The sequence below is a fragment of the Schizosaccharomyces osmophilus genome, chromosome 1 (assembly GCF_027921745.1).
Source record: "Schizosaccharomyces osmophilus chromosome 1, complete sequence".
NCBI lineage: Eukaryota > Fungi > Ascomycota > Schizosaccharomycetes > Schizosaccharomycetales > Schizosaccharomycetaceae > Schizosaccharomyces > Schizosaccharomyces osmophilus.
The window spans coordinates 1,970,781-1,991,806 of record NC_079238.1 but is presented as its reverse complement, the minus strand read 5'-3'; the positions used below and the strand labels follow the sequence as shown (position 1 = coordinate 1,991,806).

At 37.5% G+C, this 21,026-nt stretch overlaps 11 protein-coding genes and 1 non-coding gene across 12 annotated transcripts; 6 read left to right on the top strand and 6 right to left on the bottom strand.

Annotated features, from left to right (window-relative positions):
* Nucleotides 1–323: 323 nt before the first annotated feature.
* Nucleotides 324–1,469, top strand: cog8 (Golgi transport complex subunit Cog8; the record flags this gene model as incomplete). Its single annotated transcript, XM_056179699.1, has 1 exon — nucleotides 324–1,469. One exon carries the CDS (start codon nucleotides 324–326, stop codon nucleotides 1,467–1,469), a length of 1,146 nt encoding a protein of 381 aa, XP_056037051.1.
* Nucleotides 1,470–1,670: 201 nt separating this feature from the next.
* mrps28 (mitochondrial ribosomal protein subunit S15) lies at nucleotides 1,671–2,555 on the bottom strand (the record flags this gene model as incomplete). The annotated part of the gene is made up of 1 exon (XM_056179698.1): nucleotides 1,671–2,555. One exon carries the CDS (start codon nucleotides 2,553–2,555, stop codon nucleotides 1,671–1,673), a length of 885 nt encoding a protein of 294 aa, XP_056037050.1.
* Nucleotides 2,556–2,802: 247 nt separating this feature from the next.
* rsp1 (random septum position protein, DNAJ domain protein Rsp1) lies at nucleotides 2,803–4,242 on the bottom strand (the record flags this gene model as incomplete). Its single annotated transcript, XM_056179697.1, has 1 exon — nucleotides 2,803–4,242. One exon carries the CDS (start codon nucleotides 4,240–4,242, stop codon nucleotides 2,803–2,805), a length of 1,440 nt encoding a protein of 479 aa, XP_056037049.1.
* A 544-nt stretch (nucleotides 4,243–4,786) lies between these two features.
* On the top strand, nucleotides 4,787–5,404 carry sws1 (Srs2 interacting SWIM domain protein Srs1; the record flags this gene model as incomplete). Its single annotated transcript, XM_056179696.1, has 1 exon — nucleotides 4,787–5,404. One exon carries the CDS (start codon nucleotides 4,787–4,789, stop codon nucleotides 5,402–5,404), a length of 618 nt encoding a protein of 205 aa, XP_056037048.1.
* Nucleotides 5,405–5,712: 308 nt separating this feature from the next.
* ivn1 (plasma membrane phospholipid-translocating ATPase complex Lem3 family subunit Ivn1) lies at nucleotides 5,713–6,995 on the bottom strand (the record flags this gene model as incomplete). Its single annotated transcript, XM_056179695.1, has 3 exons — nucleotides 5,713–6,633; nucleotides 6,753–6,891; nucleotides 6,943–6,995. The coding sequence occupies 3 exons, from the start codon at nucleotides 6,993–6,995 to the stop codon at nucleotides 5,713–5,715; spliced, it is 1,113 nt and encodes a 370-aa protein (XP_056037047.1).
* Nucleotides 6,996–7,903: 908 nt separating this feature from the next.
* Nucleotides 7,904–8,575, top strand: wwm1 (WW domain containing conserved fungal protein Wwm1; the record flags this gene model as incomplete). Its single annotated transcript, XM_056179694.1, has 1 exon — nucleotides 7,904–8,575. One exon carries the CDS (start codon nucleotides 7,904–7,906, stop codon nucleotides 8,573–8,575), a length of 672 nt encoding a protein of 223 aa, XP_056037046.1.
* An 875-nt stretch (nucleotides 8,576–9,450) lies between these two features.
* Nucleotides 9,451–10,635, top strand: cdc2 (cyclin-dependent protein kinase Cdk1/Cdc2; the record flags this gene model as incomplete). The annotated part of the gene is made up of 5 exons (XM_056179693.1): nucleotides 9,451–9,487; nucleotides 9,565–9,733; nucleotides 9,830–10,130; nucleotides 10,175–10,480; nucleotides 10,543–10,635. The coding sequence occupies 5 exons, from the start codon at nucleotides 9,451–9,453 to the stop codon at nucleotides 10,633–10,635; spliced, it is 906 nt and encodes a 301-aa protein (XP_056037045.1).
* A 967-nt stretch (nucleotides 10,636–11,602) lies between these two features.
* Nucleotides 11,603–12,028, bottom strand: pht1 (histone H2A variant H2A.Z Pht1; the record flags this gene model as incomplete). Its single annotated transcript, XM_056179692.1, has 1 exon — nucleotides 11,603–12,028. One exon carries the CDS (start codon nucleotides 12,026–12,028, stop codon nucleotides 11,603–11,605), a length of 426 nt encoding a protein of 141 aa, XP_056035209.1.
* Nucleotides 12,029–12,627: 599 nt separating this feature from the next.
* SOMG_20050 lies at nucleotides 12,628–12,699 on the bottom strand. The gene has a single exon. It is a non-coding gene; the product is annotated as a tRNA-Thr (tRNA).
* An 817-nt stretch (nucleotides 12,700–13,516) lies between these two features.
* shy1 (cytochrome c oxidase assembly protein Shy1) lies at nucleotides 13,517–14,493 on the top strand (the record flags this gene model as incomplete). The annotated part of the gene is made up of 3 exons (XM_056179691.1): nucleotides 13,517–13,782; nucleotides 13,843–14,334; nucleotides 14,385–14,493. The coding sequence occupies 3 exons, from the start codon at nucleotides 13,517–13,519 to the stop codon at nucleotides 14,491–14,493; spliced, it is 867 nt and encodes a 288-aa protein (XP_056035208.1).
* Nucleotides 14,494–14,527: 34 nt separating this feature from the next.
* On the bottom strand, nucleotides 14,528–17,479 carry naa25 (NatB N-acetyltransferase complex regulatory subunit Naa25; the record flags this gene model as incomplete). Its single annotated transcript, XM_056179690.1, has 8 exons — nucleotides 14,528–14,635; nucleotides 14,691–14,909; nucleotides 14,952–16,067; nucleotides 16,119–16,380; nucleotides 16,428–16,867; nucleotides 16,914–17,032; nucleotides 17,251–17,389; nucleotides 17,444–17,479. 8 exons carry the CDS (start codon nucleotides 17,477–17,479, stop codon nucleotides 14,528–14,530), a joined length of 2,439 nt encoding a protein of 812 aa, XP_056035216.1.
* A 1,066-nt stretch (nucleotides 17,480–18,545) lies between these two features.
* Nucleotides 18,546–21,016, top strand: ucp8 (UBA/EH/EF hand domain protein Ucp8; the record flags this gene model as incomplete). Its single annotated transcript, XM_056179689.1, has 4 exons — nucleotides 18,546–18,698; nucleotides 18,757–18,880; nucleotides 18,924–20,893; nucleotides 20,987–21,016. 4 exons carry the CDS (start codon nucleotides 18,546–18,548, stop codon nucleotides 21,014–21,016), a joined length of 2,277 nt encoding a protein of 758 aa, XP_056035215.1.
* Nucleotides 21,017–21,026: the final 10 nt, after the last annotated feature.

Genomic DNA, 21,026 nt, shown 5'->3' with positions numbered 1-21,026 from the left:
TTACTACATGATAGTTTATTAAAAGCATACTACCGTAGTTGGCTTTATTCTACCATACACTTGTTATATGCTCTAGCTGCCACGGTTAACCTGTAGTTACTCTTGTTATTGTTGAACATTAAATTGGTTATTGCAAGTTGTTTTCACATTTACAATACATACTTTTGTGTGCTCTAGGCACTTATTATAATCAAAGGAAGTAGCATTAGTCCCTTCTCAACAGGCGCTTGCTGTAACAATCTCAGCAAACTTGTAAGCTGAATTTTCTTTTGGATAGGTTATACAAGCATCCGTTACCTTCTTTACGCTTTAAGCAAACGAGAATGGCTCAAACTGAAAAGTACCGTGCTTCTCATACTGAATCCTATTTGCAAGAACTCATAGGTCGTCCGTTTAGAGACATTAAAACTGAAAAAGAACAATTGAAAAGAAAGGCTGAGACTCTGGATCAAGAAAAGCTTTCTTATCTGCAGTCCAATTATAAAACACTGGTTGAATTAGCAGAAAGTCAAGCTGCTACCAAGGCGTTGCTGAGCAATACTCAGGAAATTTCGGTGAATATTTATGGTAAAAAAGATGTGCTGCATAATATCGCCTCTCAAAATCAAGACTTTTTGTCGTCGATTTCAGTACATCATCAGCAAGCCTTACTTATGCATCGGATGCAGCACCAGGTCTCAAGTATTCTGAAAATTCCTGAGTTGATGGATTCTTGTATTCATAAAGAGTATTTCTCAGAAGCTTTAGAATTTCAAGGGCTCGCTTACCGTTTACGAGATAGGTTTGGTTCAAATGCAGTCATACAGGATTTGGTATATCAAGTTGAGACATTATCTGAAAAGTTATCCGCAAAATTCTTGCTACAGCTTCAAAAGCCCCTAAAGCAATATACCCTTATCAAGATAGTAACGTATCTTCGTGTAACTAGCAAGCTTTCTGAGGCGGAAATCAAATATATTTTTCTCTTTAACGCTTGGCAGCAGCTGCAGACGAGTTTAAAGAACTTAATTCCCTTGCTGGATTATAATAATCCAGAACTTTACTTGAAGAGATATCTACAAGTCATTCGTGATCGTGCTTTCTCTTTGCTATTCCAATACCAAAGCGTATTTTATGAGTCTACCACCTTGTATACGGATCCAGTAAGCTCTACTATTGACGGTGCTAACCTTCCTTCTAATGAGACATCTGCTCTTCCCGGGCTGGATCGTGAGAGCCTGCAAAGCTTTAGTCAAAACATCCTTTCTCTTTTTGTGAATAAAATAGTGAAAGAGATTTGTTATGTTTTGGAAATTTTTTTTCCTAGAATTCATGAAACCACGGCTCGTTCTTCTCTACTCTTACAGTTGTATTATTGCAACCAAAGTTTAACTAAAGTGGGAACCGATATGACCATTCATCTTTATAAAATTCTCGGAAAGGAATGGCTTAATATGCTGATATCACAAGCTGAAGAGAAACCACTTTAGTTTTGCTACTTTCTTTTACCAAACATTTTCTTGTTATAGACTAGTCATGATTATTTATGCGTTGTTAATAAATTTACATATTTTCAGGCGAAGATTATTGAATCTCCCTTTCAAAAAAGATGATGGGTAAAAACTAAATAACGAGAAAGGGATAAATAGCAGGCCCGAATATGTTACGTTGAAAACATAGGTTTATGTTCATCACATGGTAATCTCCCTTAAAACAGCATCGTCTGTAAGTCCCAAGTTGTCAATGCAAGACATATAACGTTCGAAGTTTTTCAATCGTAAGTACTTGAGCATCTTTTGCCTTTGATGAACGTAAAAGCGAAATTTCCGCTTAGCCGTTTGATCCTTGTGGTTTCGATTACAATGATCTTTTAAGGCTAAAATTTGGCTCGTAAAGGCTGCTGCTTGAACTTCCGGGCTTCCTGTGTCATTGTCGGTCTTTGCGAAATATTCAATAGCAGTACGTTTATTATTTGCTTCAGCCAATTTAGCATTTGAATTCGAAAGACTGAAAATCCTTCGAATACTCTCTTTTCTAGAGTCATTGATCTGAGACATATTACTGAGTTCTTGTGCTAATTTTTGAAAATATTCAGCAGCACCTGGGGCTTCATCCAAGTCACGCAAAGACTCAAATACGTTGTCAGTAGATCCCGGGGCGGCAAAATCATCTATCTTTAGGAATTCGCGAGCTTCCTTTAACGTGGACACATTGAGTTCGTCAAATTTTTGCAAAATGTTGTCGACTTCAACCATGGGAATAGGAAATTTGAGGGGAGTGAGAGATGTAGATTTTTTTTGTAGCTGATTTTGAAAGAATTGTTTTGAGCGAATTAACTGATTAGTCCAATCAGTAGAATTACCCGTTACAAAATCTCCCTGGTTAGCTATGCGTTTCTTATGCAGTTCGTTTTGACGCTCTACATTCATCTTCCTTCGGCGACTAGCCTTTTGTTTTTTTAGACCATAAGCTACAGAACTTGTGTGGAAATTGGACAGGAAGTTGGATCCAAAAAGCCCTTGACTTTGGCCGCATAAAAAGCCAGGTCGGTACAACTGTCGAATCGATAACCTCATTTTTATCTACTTTTTTAGTATAATAGTTTTTCTAGTAATAAAAACGAAGGATCTTAGAATTCATGCCTTCCTTCCAATGCTTGGTTGGTGTGTGGAGGTAGGTGTCGCCAGGAAGCAAATGGAGAGAAGAACAGATTTTTATTTAACCGTTATGAGACTAATCAAGTTACGAATTTACTTGACTTAATAGAAAAATGAGATAAAGATAAATAAATAAACATAAACTATGCTAAAACTTGGGTATAGACTAAAGGTTGAGGGACGAGAATAAAGATTCTTTGAAGGACATTAGATCAGAAATAGCTGTGTAATGCATTTCTTCAAAAGATAAAAATTCCCGAGTGTTTTGAGTTCCCTCCTGCCAGTTATGCAAGAGTCTAGTATGTCCTGGAGTATTCATGAGGTCCAGTTGAAAGCATTTATTTTTGAATATTTGCCAATGAAATAAAAACTGAGTATATATCAAAGAGTAAGAAGACCATTTTTTCTGGTATACTTCAAAGTCATGAAAGTACTTATCAATGGTTTCATTTGAAATGTCCGTGGGTAACAGAGGAGGAACTGGAGCTTTAATTTGAGGGAAGCTTGGTGGATTTGGAAGCAATTGAGTTATCTCATCTTCAAATTCTTCTTCTCTTTCTAAAGAGCGCAAAACTTTTTGAAGCTCATTATGGTATTCGGTTGATGAGGAAACAGAATTAGCGGAATTGGGGGGTTGTAAAGAGTCATCTTGAATTTCTTCTATTTTCCCAAAAGCTATGTGATCAGGATTATAGCTTGAAATCGAGCGAAAATCGGTCGCTATGGAAGTCGGACGATGGTGACGGAGATCCCGTTTATAATGCTGAGGTAAACGAGGAGATGGAGAAAGAGAATTGAGTGAAATTGAAAATGACTCTGGACTTTGGGGAGGTTCTTGGTGTAATGAAGGTTTTTCTTGGTTAGAATGTGTAAACACTGAATGAGGACTTGAAGTAGAAGTAGGAGAACGGGTATAAGAGGTGTTATCAGATTTAGGAGTTGAGCTAAAGGAACGTCGTTTTTCTCGTAAAGATTCTAAATACAGCTTTGCTTCAAACTTGGAGAGAGGTTGAAATCGGTTATTAACATTTGCATTGTTTGCTGGATTCCGCTCATGGGAGTTGTTGTTGGAGGAGGAATATAATCCTTTCTGATCTTCATGGCTTATTACTGGAATTGGGCTAGAGATGGGACTCCTCGTCGAATACGACGATGAATATCTCTGCCGTTCAGCAGACGAAAAAGGACGGTAAGGAGATCCATGTGCTTGTTCATTACCTAAATCGCCCTTCTTTTTGTTTCTAGAAAAGTATTCTGAAACTTTTGTGCTCACTTTTGAGGTTACATTGGGGCCCTTACGATTTGGAGAAGTATAGTCTGTTTTTTTTGGGCGAAATCGAGACAGCCCGTCCAACCTTCCGAATTCTAATAGACGTTTTTGATCATATAATTCCCGCAGCTTTCCATCTCGCAAAACTTCATGTGCCCTTTGGATCAACTGAAAATGTGGAATCACATCTTGCTCTCGGCCTGGATTTCTGTCAGGATGGAAACGCAAAACTAATTTTAGATATTGTTGACGGATTTGGACATAATCACTAGTACTTTCGATTCCTAACACATCGTAATAGTCGACGAATTCTTCTGAGAACGCAGGCCTCGTCATGTCCGGTTTATGTACTAGTGTATAAAAGACAAGTTCTTTATCAAAGCTCCTACAAACTCGTTTCTAAAGCTTGTTTTATAGATGACAACGACGTGAAGAACCAAAAGTAGTATGTTCACGACCAACAAATAAATTCAGGTTTGAGAAGGATAAAGCTTATAAAATGATCGTTTATAAATGCGACATGAAAGGAGTTTAGATGTCAATCCTCTACGGTTCACTTTCTTAAGTATGGTCGAGTGACCTGGGAAAACTAAAAACAACACTATTGAATGTCTGAAGTCTAAAGATATAAGAATTGGTATCTTTACGTTTTCTAGGCTTTATAAAGCACCTTACAAATTTGAAAATTAAGGTACTAAATGAATATGGTAAATAGCTTTCTAGATATCCATTGAAAAGCACTTATAAAGAAGGTGATGAATTGGGCTTTAGGAAATTTGCAGGATACTGAATCTTACACTGAATGAAGAATTTGGATGGCAATTTATTTAAAGAAACGTTAAGATTTGTCTCGAATAAGTTAGATACTCCGATCGTCTAGATGGAAAAAGAAACAGAAATTCAGTACACTAAAGAAGAAAACCAGAATGATCAAGAGATCCCACTCTCGTCGTCACAGTCTGTTAAAGAGAAAACGGAAGGTGACCTGGTAATATTCAATAATGACAGTACGTTAAAAAAGTCGTCTACGAATATTCGATCTATTCTGAGTGATCTCATTTCAACTCTAGAAGAAAAAATCAATATTGCAAAAGTAGATGCTATTAAGGAGTCACGAGAATTGCGCCTAAACGAGCTCCTGCTTTCTGATTCCTCCATAGGTGATATATGGCTTGGCCTTAGTTTCCTTCTTCACAATATCTGGGACTCAGCTATGGCCCTGATGGATTCGAATGTTTTATACCCGAAGGATCCATCATACCATCTTTGGGAATGCACCCTTGAATCTGGCAAAGTCGTTCATTTGAACTTACATATATGGCATTGTAACTGTCCACAGTTCATATATAATGCCTTCAAAAATCTCCATACATTTTCCCAAGAAAAGTATCATAAAAAATGGGATCGCTGGGGAGGTGAATGTGTATCACAGCATCCTCCGTACTGTGCACATCTTCTAGCGGCCAGTCTTTATGCAACTTGTCAAGGTATTCTGTGAAATAAAAAGAAAATGACCAACATTTATTTTATTTGCTAACATATAATTTTCTTGCACACGCATTTATTCGTTTCGAAATTTCATTAGTATATATACATATTGTATTTATGTATGTATATATGGATAGGTTTACAAAGGTATAAGTCCAAGGAAGACGAATAGAAGATCTATTTTACAACAAAAGAAAGAGTTAAACACGCATATCAATTTCAAAGAAGACATTACTCGTTCATAATATAATCCTTAAAGCACATTTTAGCACAAGTGATGAATAAACAGCAAGATCAAACTTGAACATTATATACCCGTCACGTAGTTTTCTCTTTGTTCCAAGATAAATATCGTGGATCTCCCACGCGTCGTCGTTTAATTAGACATGCAATACTCAAAACTATACCACTGGCAATGTTTAGGCCAGCAATTACCATATACATGATCCCTAAGAAGTAGTTCTTACCACCTATGGCGGTAGTTGTAGAAAGCATAAAGGACTTGGTGCCTCCGAATTCGGTTACAGGGAAATTGTAACCTATATCAACTTCATAAATACCAGGTTCCAATTCTTCCGTGGAATTTTTCTTTGAAAGCTTACTAAAAGTCGGAAGAGCTGCTATTCTCATCCATACCTGCAATTCATCCCAGGCGGATATATCAGGGAAATTTTCGTCGTTGTATCCATCAGGATATTTCTGGGACCAATTTGGAGGCGGGACAACGTCGGAAGCGTTGTAGCTGGTCTTCATATAACGCTCTTTATCCTCCGGCCAGGCTGTTCCGTTTGAAGTCATTTGGTAAACATCCAACAAATTCGTGCTATCCCACGAATCGTAGCGAATGAGCGATGAAAAAGTATCATTAAATAATGAATTGGCTATTAAACCACAAGGATAATATGGTTTTCTGTTTTCATTAAGAGTTAATGGGCTACATTCGCCTACTTCAATCTCTTCCGCTGTCCTTGCTTCACCACGGAGCTGAAGAACATCAACGCTTGCAGTATACCGACGATGGTTCTGATAGAAATTTGTCAAGCGATAAAAGGAATACAATGGAGCACCCAATTTTTCTGGGATTTTAAAACGTATATAGCAATGATCATTTTCTGACTTCCATTTAGCAGACACATTATTATATTCACTCATTTGATACACAATATTCTTTTCAGGTACGTCCGTAAAAGTAGTACCAGCATTTAAGCAATTCGTATAGTCAAGCCTTACTTCTCGTACCTAGCAATGTTGTTAAACAAAAAGGAACTCGGTAATCGTAAATGAAATCCACAAAATACTTGTACTGTACTTTTAAGATGCACATTACTTTCAAGCGTGAATTTTATAACAAAACATACCCGTTGACTAGCTACGTACATTGCTCCACCCAGAGGAGCAAATATGACCCCCAATACAAATAGCAAAGGAAGAACAGACCATGGCGTAAAGATAAATTGCCAAGCAGGAAGAGTCTGCTGTACGAAACGCGATTTATCACTAATCCAATGATGTTAACTTGTCATTCCGCAAAATCGTTAATTTACATACGGCCGCTTTAGCTTCGTGCCCTTTTTTTTCGTAACGGTTGAGCTGCTACTCATTATAGCTCAAAGACAACTAGAATTGATATGTAATCAAGAATCGAGTGCCCTGTTTACAATGTATGGTAGTAGAAAGTAACCTTACATCCTCATCGCAATGCTACTTTAACTGCTACTTTTCTCAAGTAACATCTATGACAAAATAATGTGTAAACAAGAAGGTGAAAAACAAAAAACATCATTAGGAAGAGTATTGAGACGATCAAGTGAAAAACTTATTTTCTTAATTAGTGTACTTCTAATAAGCAACGGATGGCATTGATGGTTTGAATCGGCTACGTGCTTGCATTGGCAAATGGCCCTTAGGGTGAAGGTCGAAGGGCCTTCTTTAAGAAGTTGCTTCGAAATTTTGCATTGTCTTTTATAATTTTTTTAGGTCCATACTACTTTAGCTGCTTTGGTCTATTCGACAGTGGAGATTCGGCTCACGAAAGTCATTTAACATCTCTCCAAAAGGAAGGAAAACGGCCGGTAAACGATCATCAGAAAAACAAATGGAGGAAGAAATTTTTTTATAAAAAAGGAATCCTATTTGTAAATTAAAAAAAAAAAAAAATTGCTTTGTATGGTAGAGTGGCACCTAATTAGCAATATACTTATATAATACTAATATTCGATAATGGTGAGGTAGACATTCGACTGGAATCTCTCATACTGCCAATTCCCAACATCAAGTCTACAAAGTTGTGAATTGTCAGGACTTGTTTTATTCAATTATTTAACTTAAGAACGTGTTTACGTGTTTTACTTTGACTTTGGCCTTTGTTTAATCTGACTAAAAGGGTTCCTTTACTTCATTGTCTTTAAAAGCACCTCTTGTCTTGTCCTTTGTAATTTTTCCCTTTTTGAAATTATACTCTTTCTAGTTGTCCATTTCGCATATACACACTAGTACAGCTAGATACAAAATGGCTTACCAAACTCGTCAAGGATTACCTGATGGTTGGGTTGCGCAATGGGATCCTCGCTATGAACGTTACTTTTATGTTAACGAAAAGTCCTCAAAACCTCAGCCTCAATGGGATTGCCCAGTACCCAACTTGAGCATTCCTCCTCCTCCTAGCAAAGAACACTCTGCTCCTTCAACAGAACCCCCTCCACCTTACACTAATCATACTGCCGGAGGCCCTTCTCCTACCCCTGCTGCTGCTGCTGGTGGTTCAGGAGATAGAGGAATTTTTAGCCGTTTACATCACGGAGGCAGTAACCAACAACCTTCATACGGTGGCCAGCCTGGATATGGAGGATATCCTCCTTACGGCGGAGGCTCTGGTTATCCTGCTGGTCCTCCTGGCCCAGGATATGGCTATGCTCCCGCTGGTGGAAATGCTAGCCGTCCTAGCAGATTTGGAGGAGGCGGCGGTCTATTATCCAATCCCTTAATGACAGGTCTCGGAGGAATGGCCGCTGGTGGTTTAGCAATGCATGCTTTCGACGATGTTTTTGATCATGATAATGATAATACCGTTGTAGAGAATAATTATTATGGAGATGATGGTTACGGCGGTGACGGTGGTGACTTTAATGGAGGTGGTGATTTTGGCAATAATGACTTTGATGGTGGTGGTGGCTTCTTTTAATTTATTGTTACATGAAGAAGTCTTCTCCTTTTACAAACTTATCATGCTATTTAATGTATTTGCGAGATGAAATATCCGAGGATAATGTGACTCTTTCACCATGTTTGATGTTTGCAATTCAAAAAACAAAAACCGAAACAAAAAAAACATTTTTTTCTTCATCGTCTATGAAGGTGAAGAATTTAAAAGCCTTTGATAAATCATCGGTGATGTAAACAAACTTGAATCTTTATGCTTTTCTTTTTTACCAGGTTTTGTCAATATAGTCAACATAGCAGTTTAGCTCGAAATAAAGAGAACAAATATCATTCTAGCAGACAAGTAGCATTCACTCTCGTCAATTCTCTACGTTGGGTTGTTTTCAATTGCTCCCTTTCAATTCTTTTACTGCCTTGGTTTTCGATATCGTCTAATTGATTCATAGAGCTCTTCATTTACGTTTACTTGCTTCTGTATAACTATTTCTTCATTGCATTCATTTTCATGTTCCTTTAATTTGCTTATTCAAAATGTAAATAGAAATTTAAGCCATGTATCCGTTTAATTTCTTTGTCTCTATTGTTCTTCAGTTTCAATTCTACGGACTCCATACAGGATTTCCTGCTTTCTTGATAAAATTATTCCTTCTTGTTTATACTTTAGTGTTATGAATGAAATATTTGGCAACGAATACTTTTGGTTGCTTATATTATTCCAATAAATCCTCAGTGTTGCTTCTTTGTTCCTTCTATTTTTTCGTCCTGAGTAATGTTATTGTAGTGGTTCAGCTACTCCACAACACATACCAAATACCCTTTGGAAACTACCAAAAAAAAGTGTACCAATAGCTATTTGGCTTAAAAGTTTGTTTTACCTTCTTTTTCGTCTTCCCCAAGATGGATAACTATGTAAAAGTAGAAAAGATTGGTGAAGGTAAAATCGGTTTCTTAAAGAAAGAGGAAACATCTTTTACAGCACTTGATGAACTTTTCTTACTAATGTTTTGCTAGGAACCTACGGTGTTGTTTATAAAGCGAAACACAAGTCTTCGGGACGCATCGTCGCTATGAAAAAAATACGCCTGGAAGACGAGTCCGAAGGAGTTCCGAGTACAGCTATTCGGGAAATTTCATTACTAAAGGAGGTGAACGATGAAAGTAATCGCTCAAATTGTGTTCGGTAAGAAAATAGAAAACTAGCGAGGATCCACGAAGACGTTGCTTTCCTCTTTTGATCTAGCGCTTTATTTTATCTAAATATTAACAATTTATACAGTCTTTTAGACATCTTGCATGCTGAATCCAAACTATACTTGGTATTCGAGTTTTTAGATATGGATTTGAAAAAGTACATGGATAGGATATCAGAAACCGGAGCATCTGCACTAGACCCAAGACTAGTTCAAAAATTTGCATATCAATTAGTGAACGGTGTCAACTTTTGTCATTCCCGGAGAATCATTCATCGAGATTTGAAGCCTCAGAATCTATTAATTGACAAAGAAGGAAATCTCAAATTAGCGGATTTTGGTCTTGCTAGGTCTTTTGGTGTACCTTTACGTAACTATACACATGAGGTATGTCTTATCAAATTTAGTTTGATAATAACTAACTAAATCAGATTGTTACATTGTGGTATCGAGCTCCAGAAGTTCTTTTAGGATCTCGACATTACTCCACCGGTGTTGACATATGGAGTGTTGGTTGCATATTTGCTGAAATGATCCGCCGTACACCATTGTTTCCGGGTGACTCTGAAATTGATGAGATTTTTAAAATCTTCCAGGTCTTGGGAACTCCAAACGAAGAAGTGTGGCCGGGCGTTACGCTTTTACAGGATTACAAATCTACCTTTCCTCGTTGGAAGCGCGTAGATCTTCATAGAGTTATACCTAACGGCGAAGAAACTGCAATCGAGTTGCTTTCGGTAAGTAGCTTCCCAACTGCTGTTGTCATCCATCTAAGTTTGGACACTAACGAATATTTTAGGCTATGCTTGTTTACGATCCGGCCCATCGAATCAGTGCTAAGAGAGCTCTGCAGCAGCCATATTTACGAGAATATGGAGAGACTTTTGTGTGAGAGTTAGATGCTGTACTGTCATTTTCTTATGCATTCTATATATATCTCATTATTACCGGCTATTATTATACGTATGCGGATCTAAGGTTTTTTTATATATGATAACTCGTATTTAACCCTCATTTTATTTCTGGACTATGTTTTTATCGTGCTATTGAAGTCGTCAGGCGTTTGACTGACTACATGGTCCTGTTACTGACACAGAATGCGCTAAACGACTTATTACATTCTCATACCTTGTAAGGAGTATCATACTTGGATATACTAGGTCAAACTCACCATTCACTAATGGGATAAATCGTATGGCCTTTCTGTAAATCTCAATCTTTGTGCTTTTATTATTTTCCTCGTCTTTCATACTATCGTTTATATACCATCTTTTTATCTTTATACGAGTCTATACTTAATCTTTAGGAACGTCTAAGTTCATTTACCTATGTCCTTCCTTTATTGATTAGTAATAAATCTATTCCTTTTTTTATTCAATAAAAATATATTAATTGTACAATGGTCTTTCCAAACCGACGAAACATTGCATTTCGCACGGAGATGGAGCAGGCAATTGAAAACACTGAGCCAACTTTTCGTATACAGCTCACTCTTGAGTCGTACATAATGTATTGCAACCAAGTATACATTAAAAAAATAGTTCAAGTACGGGCAACAAGAAGAAAAATATATGTGTGTTAGGAATGGCTGATACAAAGAAACTATCTGAACTCATTAAAAAGAGTAGAGGGCTTCCAAAGAGGATTGCACAGTTATTGAAAATACCAAAATTAACTCAAGGAAGCTTCTTCCAAAAGTCCTATATATACATAAGAGTCCAAGTGTATGAAACGTGAAAGGGATGGCGTACGTCGTAGAAAAAGGTTGACATATTCAATAATTAGATTTAAAGAAGATAAGCATCCACCGAAATCATATGTACAGATCAATTATACAATGCTTATGACGATGAAAACCATTAGATAACTTCTTCTTCTTCTTCGGGGTACTTTTCCTTCGTACGGATCAACAATTGTTTATTGATGTGCGGCAAAACACCACCACCAGCAATAGTAGCACGAATTAAGGTATCCAATTCTTCATCTCCACGGATGGCCAATTGCAAGTGTCTAGGAGTGATACGCTTGACTTTTAAGTCTTTGGCCGCATTGCCAGCCAATTCCAAAACTTCAGCGGTCAAGTATTCCAAGACAGCAGCACTGTATACGGCACTTTTCGCACCGACGCGCATATTATTTTGAGTTTTAGCCTTAAGAAATCTCCTTACACGTCCAACTGGAAATTGGAGTCCAGCTCGCGCTGAATGGGACATTTGTCCGCGTTCGCCAACTTTGGATCCTCCTTTTCCTCCAACATGTTTTCCTTTTCCCCCTCCAGACAGCATTTTTAAAAATTGAAAGCAATTGGGAGTTTTGCGTTATGATACGCGTGTTTGGTAAAGGGCAACTTAAGCTGACGCGTCTCTGTCTTCATATGGAGACGCGTACCTAGACAAACAATGACGGTTTAATGAAATTTTGTACATTTTAATACACAAGCAGTTTTTATAGAAATTTTTTATCATATTTATAGCAAATACCGTGTATCCTAAAACTCGAAGATTTGGTGGAGGAAGTGTTTAAATAATTAAATATAGCTGTGGTGCTGGCAGTGTTTTTTTTTTTTTTTAACTTTTGACAATGTATGAGACAATTATACGATCCAAAGAATAAATGAGAAATAAGCTATTAGTAGTGATGTATCTACTTTTAAATTAAAAGTACCCAGAAGAGCCAACCTCATGGCCTCTATACACCATACCCATGTAAACAAATTGTATAAATAGACCAACAAAAAGTATGCAGGCATCAGATTTTCTTTTTGACCTGAATGCATCATTTGTACTCAAAATCTTCCAAGTCAAGTAAAAAAAAAAAAAAAAAAAAAAAAAAAAAAAAGCATTTCCAACAATTAAAAGACAAAAAGTCTTTCTTTGTAATAAGATGCCCTCACTCGGAATCGAACCGAGGATCTTCGCATTACAAGTGCGATGCTGTACCACTAAGCCATAAGGGCTTGACTTGAAAGGGTTGGTAGAATAGAAAATATAACTTAAATCATGGAAAAGACTGGTAAGGATCATTGTATTTGTCATTTTGTCATTATCCATAGTCTTTGTGCTCGTTTTTGTGTTTATGAAGGCAATTCTTAGAGCGTATATGGTCGAAATGATTTGCAGCTAATAGAATTATCTCAAGTAACCCTAAATCTTTGAGTTGATGAAATCACACCGAAACCTTTGTCAGACTGGGTTCCGAAAATAAAAAATAAAAAAGCTTCAAGAGGCTTTATACTCAATCAGATATTCATTTAGGAAATTCCTTAGGATAGGAAAAGGTTCGGTATACACTTTTGATTCTGCTTATACATTGTTTCCAGGTACCTCGGCTATAAAGCGTTTACATTTAGACGAAAGCTTCATGAAATATGGTTTCTTGTGTTTAGCCAAATGACCATTCAAAAAATCACCGAGTTTTCATGGTTTTTTACTAGAAAAGAAAATAAAATATAAACAAATTTTTAGTAGAAAACTATGCCAAACGACCGATGGAATTCGCCTACAACTCACCGTGTGTCACAAGTCTTCCACCATAGAAGTTTGAAAGGAAACCATCATAACTCTTTTTCATCGCTATTTCCAAACATCGATTTCCCCTTCAGCCCTTTTCAATTGAAATTTCCTTTAGCTTTAAGCATCAATTTATTTTTCACAAAAGATATCCTACTTACTATTGACAAGTGTATAGTGTTTATTCTCGTTCAGGTAAGTGTCCTTGGCAAACGATGATCTATATTTAAAAAAGTCTATGGTTTTCTCTAATACATAGTTGGAATGATTTGGAAAAGATTACCGAAAACGCTTCCTTTTTTTAAGGCAAGGTTTCAATCGCCAATTTTTCGATCGATAGGGACAATCGAGGCTACCTCTGTTGCCCCTAAGAAAAACAACTTCATCGTTGGTCTTTTGACTGCTGTGCCTATCATTTGTTTTGGATTAGGTACTTGGCAGGTAAAGCGCCGCGAATGGAAAGTTGGCATCATTGATACTTTGACAGACAAACTGAAACAAAATCCTGTACCCCTTCCCTCAAATCTACAGTACGTGTTTTTAGACTTCTCTATGTAATTAATAAGTGTCACTAACAAAACATTTTCCAGAGAAAACGATATCCAAGACAAGGAGTGGACCAAACTTGCTCTCAAAGGTACATTTTGTAATGATCAAGAAATGCTTGTTGGCCCAAGGACGAAGGATGGAAGTCCAGGATTTCATGTAGTCACCCCGTTTGTTCTCGAAGATGGCCGTCGTATTTTGGTGAACCGGGGTTGGATTTCCAGGTCTTTAGGTGATCCATCTCTTCGAGATAGCACTTCCGTACCCACTAATACAGTACAAATTGAGGGATTATTGAGAAAGCATACCGAAAAACCAAAGCTCATGATGAACAATGACCCATCCACAGGCTCCTTTTTCTTTTTAGACGTTCACGAATTTGCAGGTCTTAAAAATACCCTTCCTATTTTAGTCACTCAATTAGGACCCGAGCTTTCCCGTTTTGAAGAAGCTACAATGATACAAAAAGGCATTCCTTTGGGTCATCCTCCTCGTGTCGAAATCTTTAATCGACATACAGAATATATTATTACTTGGTATTTATACACTGGGGTTTTAAAAGAATTATATTACTAACGAAACTTAGGTATTCTTTGAGTTTACTGTCTGCTATTATGCTTTACGTTTATTTCCGTAGAGGTTCTGGCACTGTTTCTTTAACATCAGCTTATGAAAGAAGTCGAGTTCGACTTTAAGTGCAATCAATACTTTTATTTGTTATGAATAATTCTAAAATTTCACAAATTTCGAGAGCTTTCCAACAGCATCTCCCGTCTGAGTAAATGAATCTATCATACTCTCCATAATTTGCTTGGCAAATTTTTGGTCAAAAGGTAGCTACAATAAAAATGATTAGCGCCTAATAATTTCAATAAATACTATCAAAACATACCTGTTGTAAAGACGATTTATTAAGCCAGGAGTGACTTAACAACTCAGACACAAGCTTTCGAGCGTTTTTCTTTTTATACTTTGACACGGAGGTTATACTACCGAGTTTTGAATTAACCACATTTTTTATAGCTTGATATTCCCTCATGAATTCTTTTTTCTTGGAGGAAGAAACATGAAAAACGAAGCTGTTGAGACAGGTGATTAAATCATTCAAAATCTATCGACTGTTAGTTTTCTTTATTCACACGATGTTACGTACTTCAGTCTGCTTTGTAATTACAGCAAGGGAAGTGCTGTTTTCGTATTCTAAAGAATGAGTCAATGCAGAAATTTCCTCCAGTTTCGATTTATCGTAGCTATCGGAAGTAATGGTCAAGCTCAAGTTACCGAGTAGGATCAAAAGATTCACGTGCTTTATTTCTTCGGAGGTCAGCTGTTCTTCCAACCTATTGTTATCGCGAATAGATTCCATTTCCTTAACATGAGATCCTGCTACTTCCCATCTTCCATTCACGATGTCCTCTTGTACAAGCATGTGTCCTATCACAAACAAATGGACCCAAGCGGTGGATGGAAGAGGAGCGTTTCTTAACATATATTCAGCAGTAGGGAACTTTGGAGAGGCATAATTAACAAAGACTTCCAGATCTCGATTGTCTTTTGGATTCGAGCATTTGGGTAAATATTGTTGAGGAGCTTTGTAGTTGTTTAAATAATAACACCTAGCCCGCTCTACTAACACGATACTTTTCCACATGCTGTGGTCAAGACGTGAGCGGAATTGACACATATCCTCAATCTGCGAGTAAGCATCCTCCTCATACGCGTTGGAAATCATTTCTGGAGTTTCAAATTCATTCGAAGCATAAATTCGCATACTCGCATTTATGTATTGAGCAGACAAGTTTGAAGGAAAATGTGTAGTCGCTCTTGTCAAGAGATAATGATCCAAAGTATCATTCTGAACTTGTTTGATAGACATAGTATCATAAATTTTGCAAGCAGCAGGAAATCCCCCGTCCAAGAGCAAATACAAACGAATCAAAGGAAGCTTTAAGTGGAAGTTATGAAGGTTGCTCGTAAGACCTTTCTCTAATAAACAGATAGCATCAAAAATAATCCCTTGCATTACCCCACTTGGCAAAGATGCATAGTCCTTAAAGTATATGAGTGCATGGACAGCCAGCAGCAAAGCCTCATATCCGTGAGTAAAATCTGTAGGCAATATATCATCACTCAAAGACAAGCCCTCCTGATAAACGTTGAAGCAGTCTTGCAAAAAGTCAGTTACGTTTTTCTCAGCGAAAGATTCAAAACAGAAAAATCTGATTTTAAGGAACAAAACCTTAGCGACTAGCTTGTCAATTTTTTGAGACTAAAAAAAAATGTTAGCACTAATTTGCGTATGCAAATGTAATGGGATTACCTTGCTAGCTTCTGGCAAACTTTCGATGGAAAAACTCTTTAGCAATTGGGCTTTGGATTCGTTACTCAATTTCTGCAGAAAAGGTACTATGTCTTCAAAAACAATGGGTTTGGCGTACATCTTTAAAACGTAGTTCAAAATTGCGTTAAAGAGTTCATCGTTTAGGAATTGAGATGTAAAATGGATCCAAAGAAGATGGAGGTTTCTCTGAGAGTGAGAAGTAGTTAAGGCACTGTGAGAAAGCTCCTGAACAGGTTTGATTCTTTACTTGAATTAGCTTATATTCATAATGGCATCAAATATGCTTACTTTTGTTTGTCGTGAGTGGAGCAGTCTAGAAGAGCCTTGCAAACTTTCCAGTCGATATTTCCATCATCTTGGAAACACTTGGAAGCAACGGAAAACAAGGTGTCCCAGCGCTCGCAGTCAGCGAGAAGTTGAAGTTTTCGAAGAAGCAGGTCAGCATCAGCCTCTATAAATTTCTGCGTTTTTTCATCCAAAAGTAGTTCCACAGCATCGTTTTTTTTCTCGACCAATGTAAGTATGTCCAGGAAAAGATGACATTGTTCACAAGAATCTATGCGTCCGGATGGTTCGGAAAACGTAATGCTTGCTGTCTTTTCGGCAAGTGCTTTCAATAAGCGCTTCTCCAACTCATTTTCTGAGCGTTTGCATAACATATACAGAGAGGAAAGAACCCACATAGTGTGTTGGCGTGAAGGAAACAGCTTTTGCAGTTCGACAGCGGCCTAAAAAAATGTTTAGTATCACATAGTAAATTAAAAAAAAGTATACCTTTCTTTGGTGACTAAAGCTCTTTGTCCTCACTGCAGCCTTGAAATAGGCTGATAAGTTTTTTTCATTTTTGCCATGAACTTGAAGAAATTTTTCCCAAAACTGAAAAGATTCTTCTCCTGTAATGCTCTAAGTTAGCAAAAATATCTTTCAGGTTATTTTCTCTAGAAATATTTCTCAAGTTTTACTCTCACAAATCAAACAGCAAGACAGGATCTTTTTCTTTCGCTAGCTCTACATATTCTTTAAACATGTATTTCTAACTTAGGATTGTTCTTTGTGCGAAAGACATGAATGATGTTATAGAGAAAGTACCTTTTTCGAATATTCAACATACCTCGTTTTTGATCCTCATATACAGCCTGGATTATATCAATTAAATCTAGGCTACTAATAACAGTCGACTTTAATGGCTCTAAGAGAGCAATAGCCTCAGAACCGCGACCGGATTGTGCCAAAGAAAGAGCAGAGTAAACCTAGTCAAACAGTTAATGTACAAGTTTTTCCTTTGCTGGAAGAAATTAACATACAACAGTAGATTCTTTACTTCCACTGCGACGCATCATTGATCACTTAGAAATCAATACTCCAAAAGTTCGGTCTATCAAAGAGAGACGCGGTAGTGAAAATGAGTGTCAGTTGGGAAAATCCAACGGATTCGTGGATAGCCCATCAGCACTCCAACACATCTTTTCTTAATATTTTGAAACACGAATTGTATCCTTCAAATGTTTTATCAAACTGGGAAGGGCATGACTTACTTAGTGCAGCATACTTTATCTACTTTCTGTTGAACAACATCTCTCACATGGAAAGCCATTTCAAGGAGTTTTTGACGCTTTAAAAAAGGATAACATATTTCGCTGGTGATGAATGTCAGGAAATGGCTGTGTTCCTCTATCTTTCAAGTATTGAAAGTTATATTTTAAAGAACACAAGATTGAGCCAAATGAAACGCAGCCAGGTGAAGATAAACAGAAACAGCCTTTTACTTTTTACACTACGCACAACAAGAATATTGGCTTCTTAGTACCGGTTACTTCTCTTGGAATCATAATCGCGGTTCCTCATTTCTAATTGTGTTATAAACTTATAGTTGAATAAATAAGTTTTATTTTTGTTTTTGTTAAATTTTATTTTATTTTTAATTAATCTCATCTTACTGTTCGATTAAGCAGCATTCCTCTTTCATTCTCATATATAATGATTTAAACCGAGTCGTGTATCCTTGACGTATGCATACATTCTAACCACTACGCAGCAGAAATTGTCGTAAGTACAGAACGAAAGTGTGAGTTTTTTGATATTCTTCTTTGGTTTTTTCTTTATATTCGATTACTATACATTGTGTTTGACTTGATTCCGAATCTTTTCATTCACGGAAACACCTAACATTTAGTTTCAATTCACGTCTCGCATAGCTCGATTCACATCACTCAAGGACTGAATTTAAAAGAACGTATAAATCAAATTATCGAACGAAAGTATCTGTAGACAAACCAGGCTGTCTAAACAATATTCGCGTGTTGTATCAAACACTTTATGTGTTACCATCCACAAAGCTTTCTTGCATATTATTAATTTCTACTTTTACATTGTAGATTCTACGTGTCGTCCATTGATATTTTAAATATGATGCCTCCTGTGCAATTAACACCTACGGAGCAACAGGCATTTGATGAAATGCTCCAGACTTTACCGGTCGAAGACACAAATTGCTTTCCGGGGTCAGTCATCGGCCCTTTCCTTATCAAATTTGAACTTCCGCAAAAAACTTTAGCAAAAGTATGTACAAATCAATGACAGTTAACAATCAGGTGCCCATATTAACACGGTTTTACAGATTTGGGACTTTTGCGATGAAGAAGACAAAGGCTACTTCACCCGAAACCAAGCTTACGCTTGCCTTCGCTTTGTAGCGCAAGCTCAAAAGGGTGTACCATTACGGGACCTGGACGTGTCGAAAGGTAAGTAATGATTTTTCGAACGGACTTTTAACTATCGAACAAGCTGGCACTCCTCCTTTATTTCCTCATGAGGATGAGTTAACAAACCTTCCAACTTCAGATCATACGACGGATCTTAGCCCATTCCGTCAACTTGTGGATCCGCATCTACGATCCGAATCTGAAAATGAATTTCAAGAGCATATGGATAAAATTGAAGATAGAGTAGATTCAAGCCTTATGCCTAGCTCCATTGCTAAACCACTGTTTCTTCAATCGGGGCTTTCTACGACGGTGTTGGCTCAGATTTGGAATCTGGCAGATTCAGGACATGTTGGCTATCTGAGAGTCGAGCAATATGTCATTGCTAAGCATTTGATTATGCTTTGCAAAAAGTATAATCTTGTCCACTTACCCAGGTCGCTTCCTTCTTATGTTGTTGACTCAGCGAAGAGTGATGCCTTATCCTCCTCTGCCAATACTGAACCTTTTTATGGGAATGATGTTGTTCCCGAATCGAAGCAGGAAACAGACTATAGCAAATCTGGTTCAAGTATTCCTTCAATTTCTTCACCAGAAGAATCCAAAAGTCACTCATTAGATTTCGTTGGTAAATTTATAGAACCAGAAGATCGAGAAAACTTTTCTAAACTCTTTATTAAAATTGACGATCAAAATAAAGGCTTTATAACTGGAGATGAAGCCGTTCCCTTTTTCATGGCATCTCGACTTGATCCTGATGAGCTTGCCAGAATATGGGAAATTGCTGATAAGGATGATAAAGGTTTTATTGTGAAAGCCGAATTTCTCATTGCTATGCAAATCATTAAATTAAGACTTACTGGCCAATCTTTGGATAGCATAGTCTCGTCAGGTTCTGGGGAACAAAGCACATTCCCAAGCAAAGATGAATCCTCTTCTGACGCAAGTCCACTTGCTGAATATCCCCCGATTTCTTCGGGGATGTTTGAAAATACCAATGTTTCGAAAGACGAAGAAGAGCATCCTTCCAACTTTGTGCGTGAATCTGCCGAGTCTTCACACTTTGATAGTAATCCAACGAATGAACCCGAAAACTATGTATCTCTTCCGACACTTGACCAAACAATTGAAAATCTAGTTCCGGGTGGTGACAAGACCTTCTATGTGCCTGAGCCTACGAAAGAAGTAGCTGAGGCTAATAACCCTACCTTGGAGAACGACTTTGATGAAAGAAACTTTCAACCATCTCACGCGAACTGGACAACAGATCCTCAAACTGACCATCCACCCGCTTCTACAACTTTTTCTCAGCAAGAGCATGCGAACTTTATGAATTTACCATCCGTACATACAATTAAACCGGAAAAGTCTTTCGCAAAAGAGGAACCGAAGGAAGCTGCGGTTGACCCTGCAGAAATTGATGATTTGCAGAAGCAAATCAATTCTTCTAAATTCACTTTAGAAACGATTCAACAAAGCCATGATAGAATTGAATCTGGCGCTCATCAACAGAGATTGCATGTTCAGCGTCTTCGTGATGAATTGAATGAAATCTCTCAATTGAAAGAAACCACCCAACAATCAATTTCCCGAAACCTAATGACCAATCAGCAGCTTAGTGCTCAAGTCGGGTCACTTACGATGGATAAGAGACAGCTTATTAAAGAATTAAAACAACTACGAAGCAAAATAGACGAAGTTCTCGTGGATGCACCAAGTCCAAATGCCACAAGTGGTGTTAATTCACCAGTTTTACTTCCTGAAGCTGCTCGTGACCAGAGAGCTCAGCCATCTTTTGCTTCCGCTCATTCCGCTCCTAAAAGCTCTACGAGATCGTCTATGAGTTCTTCAGTTCACCCGAATGCTCCATCCAACCAAGTGCCTCCTTATCATGCTGTTGAAAGCCAAGATGGACGCCGCAATCCGCAAGCAACGGGCGGTGGAACGCATGACAATAGAAAGTCTGAAATTCTACAGGAACTACTATCTATGGGTTTCCCCAAAGATAAAAGCCTTATTGCCTTGACGGCAGTTAACTATGATGCAAACGAGGTATGTTTAAGAGCTTGAGCTACGTTGTTCTCTACTGAATAGCTGAAGTATATACAATAAGTTGTTTCATTTCACCTACTAATCATTTTCTAGGCGATAAATATTTTGCTTAGCTCGCAATAGATAAAAACAA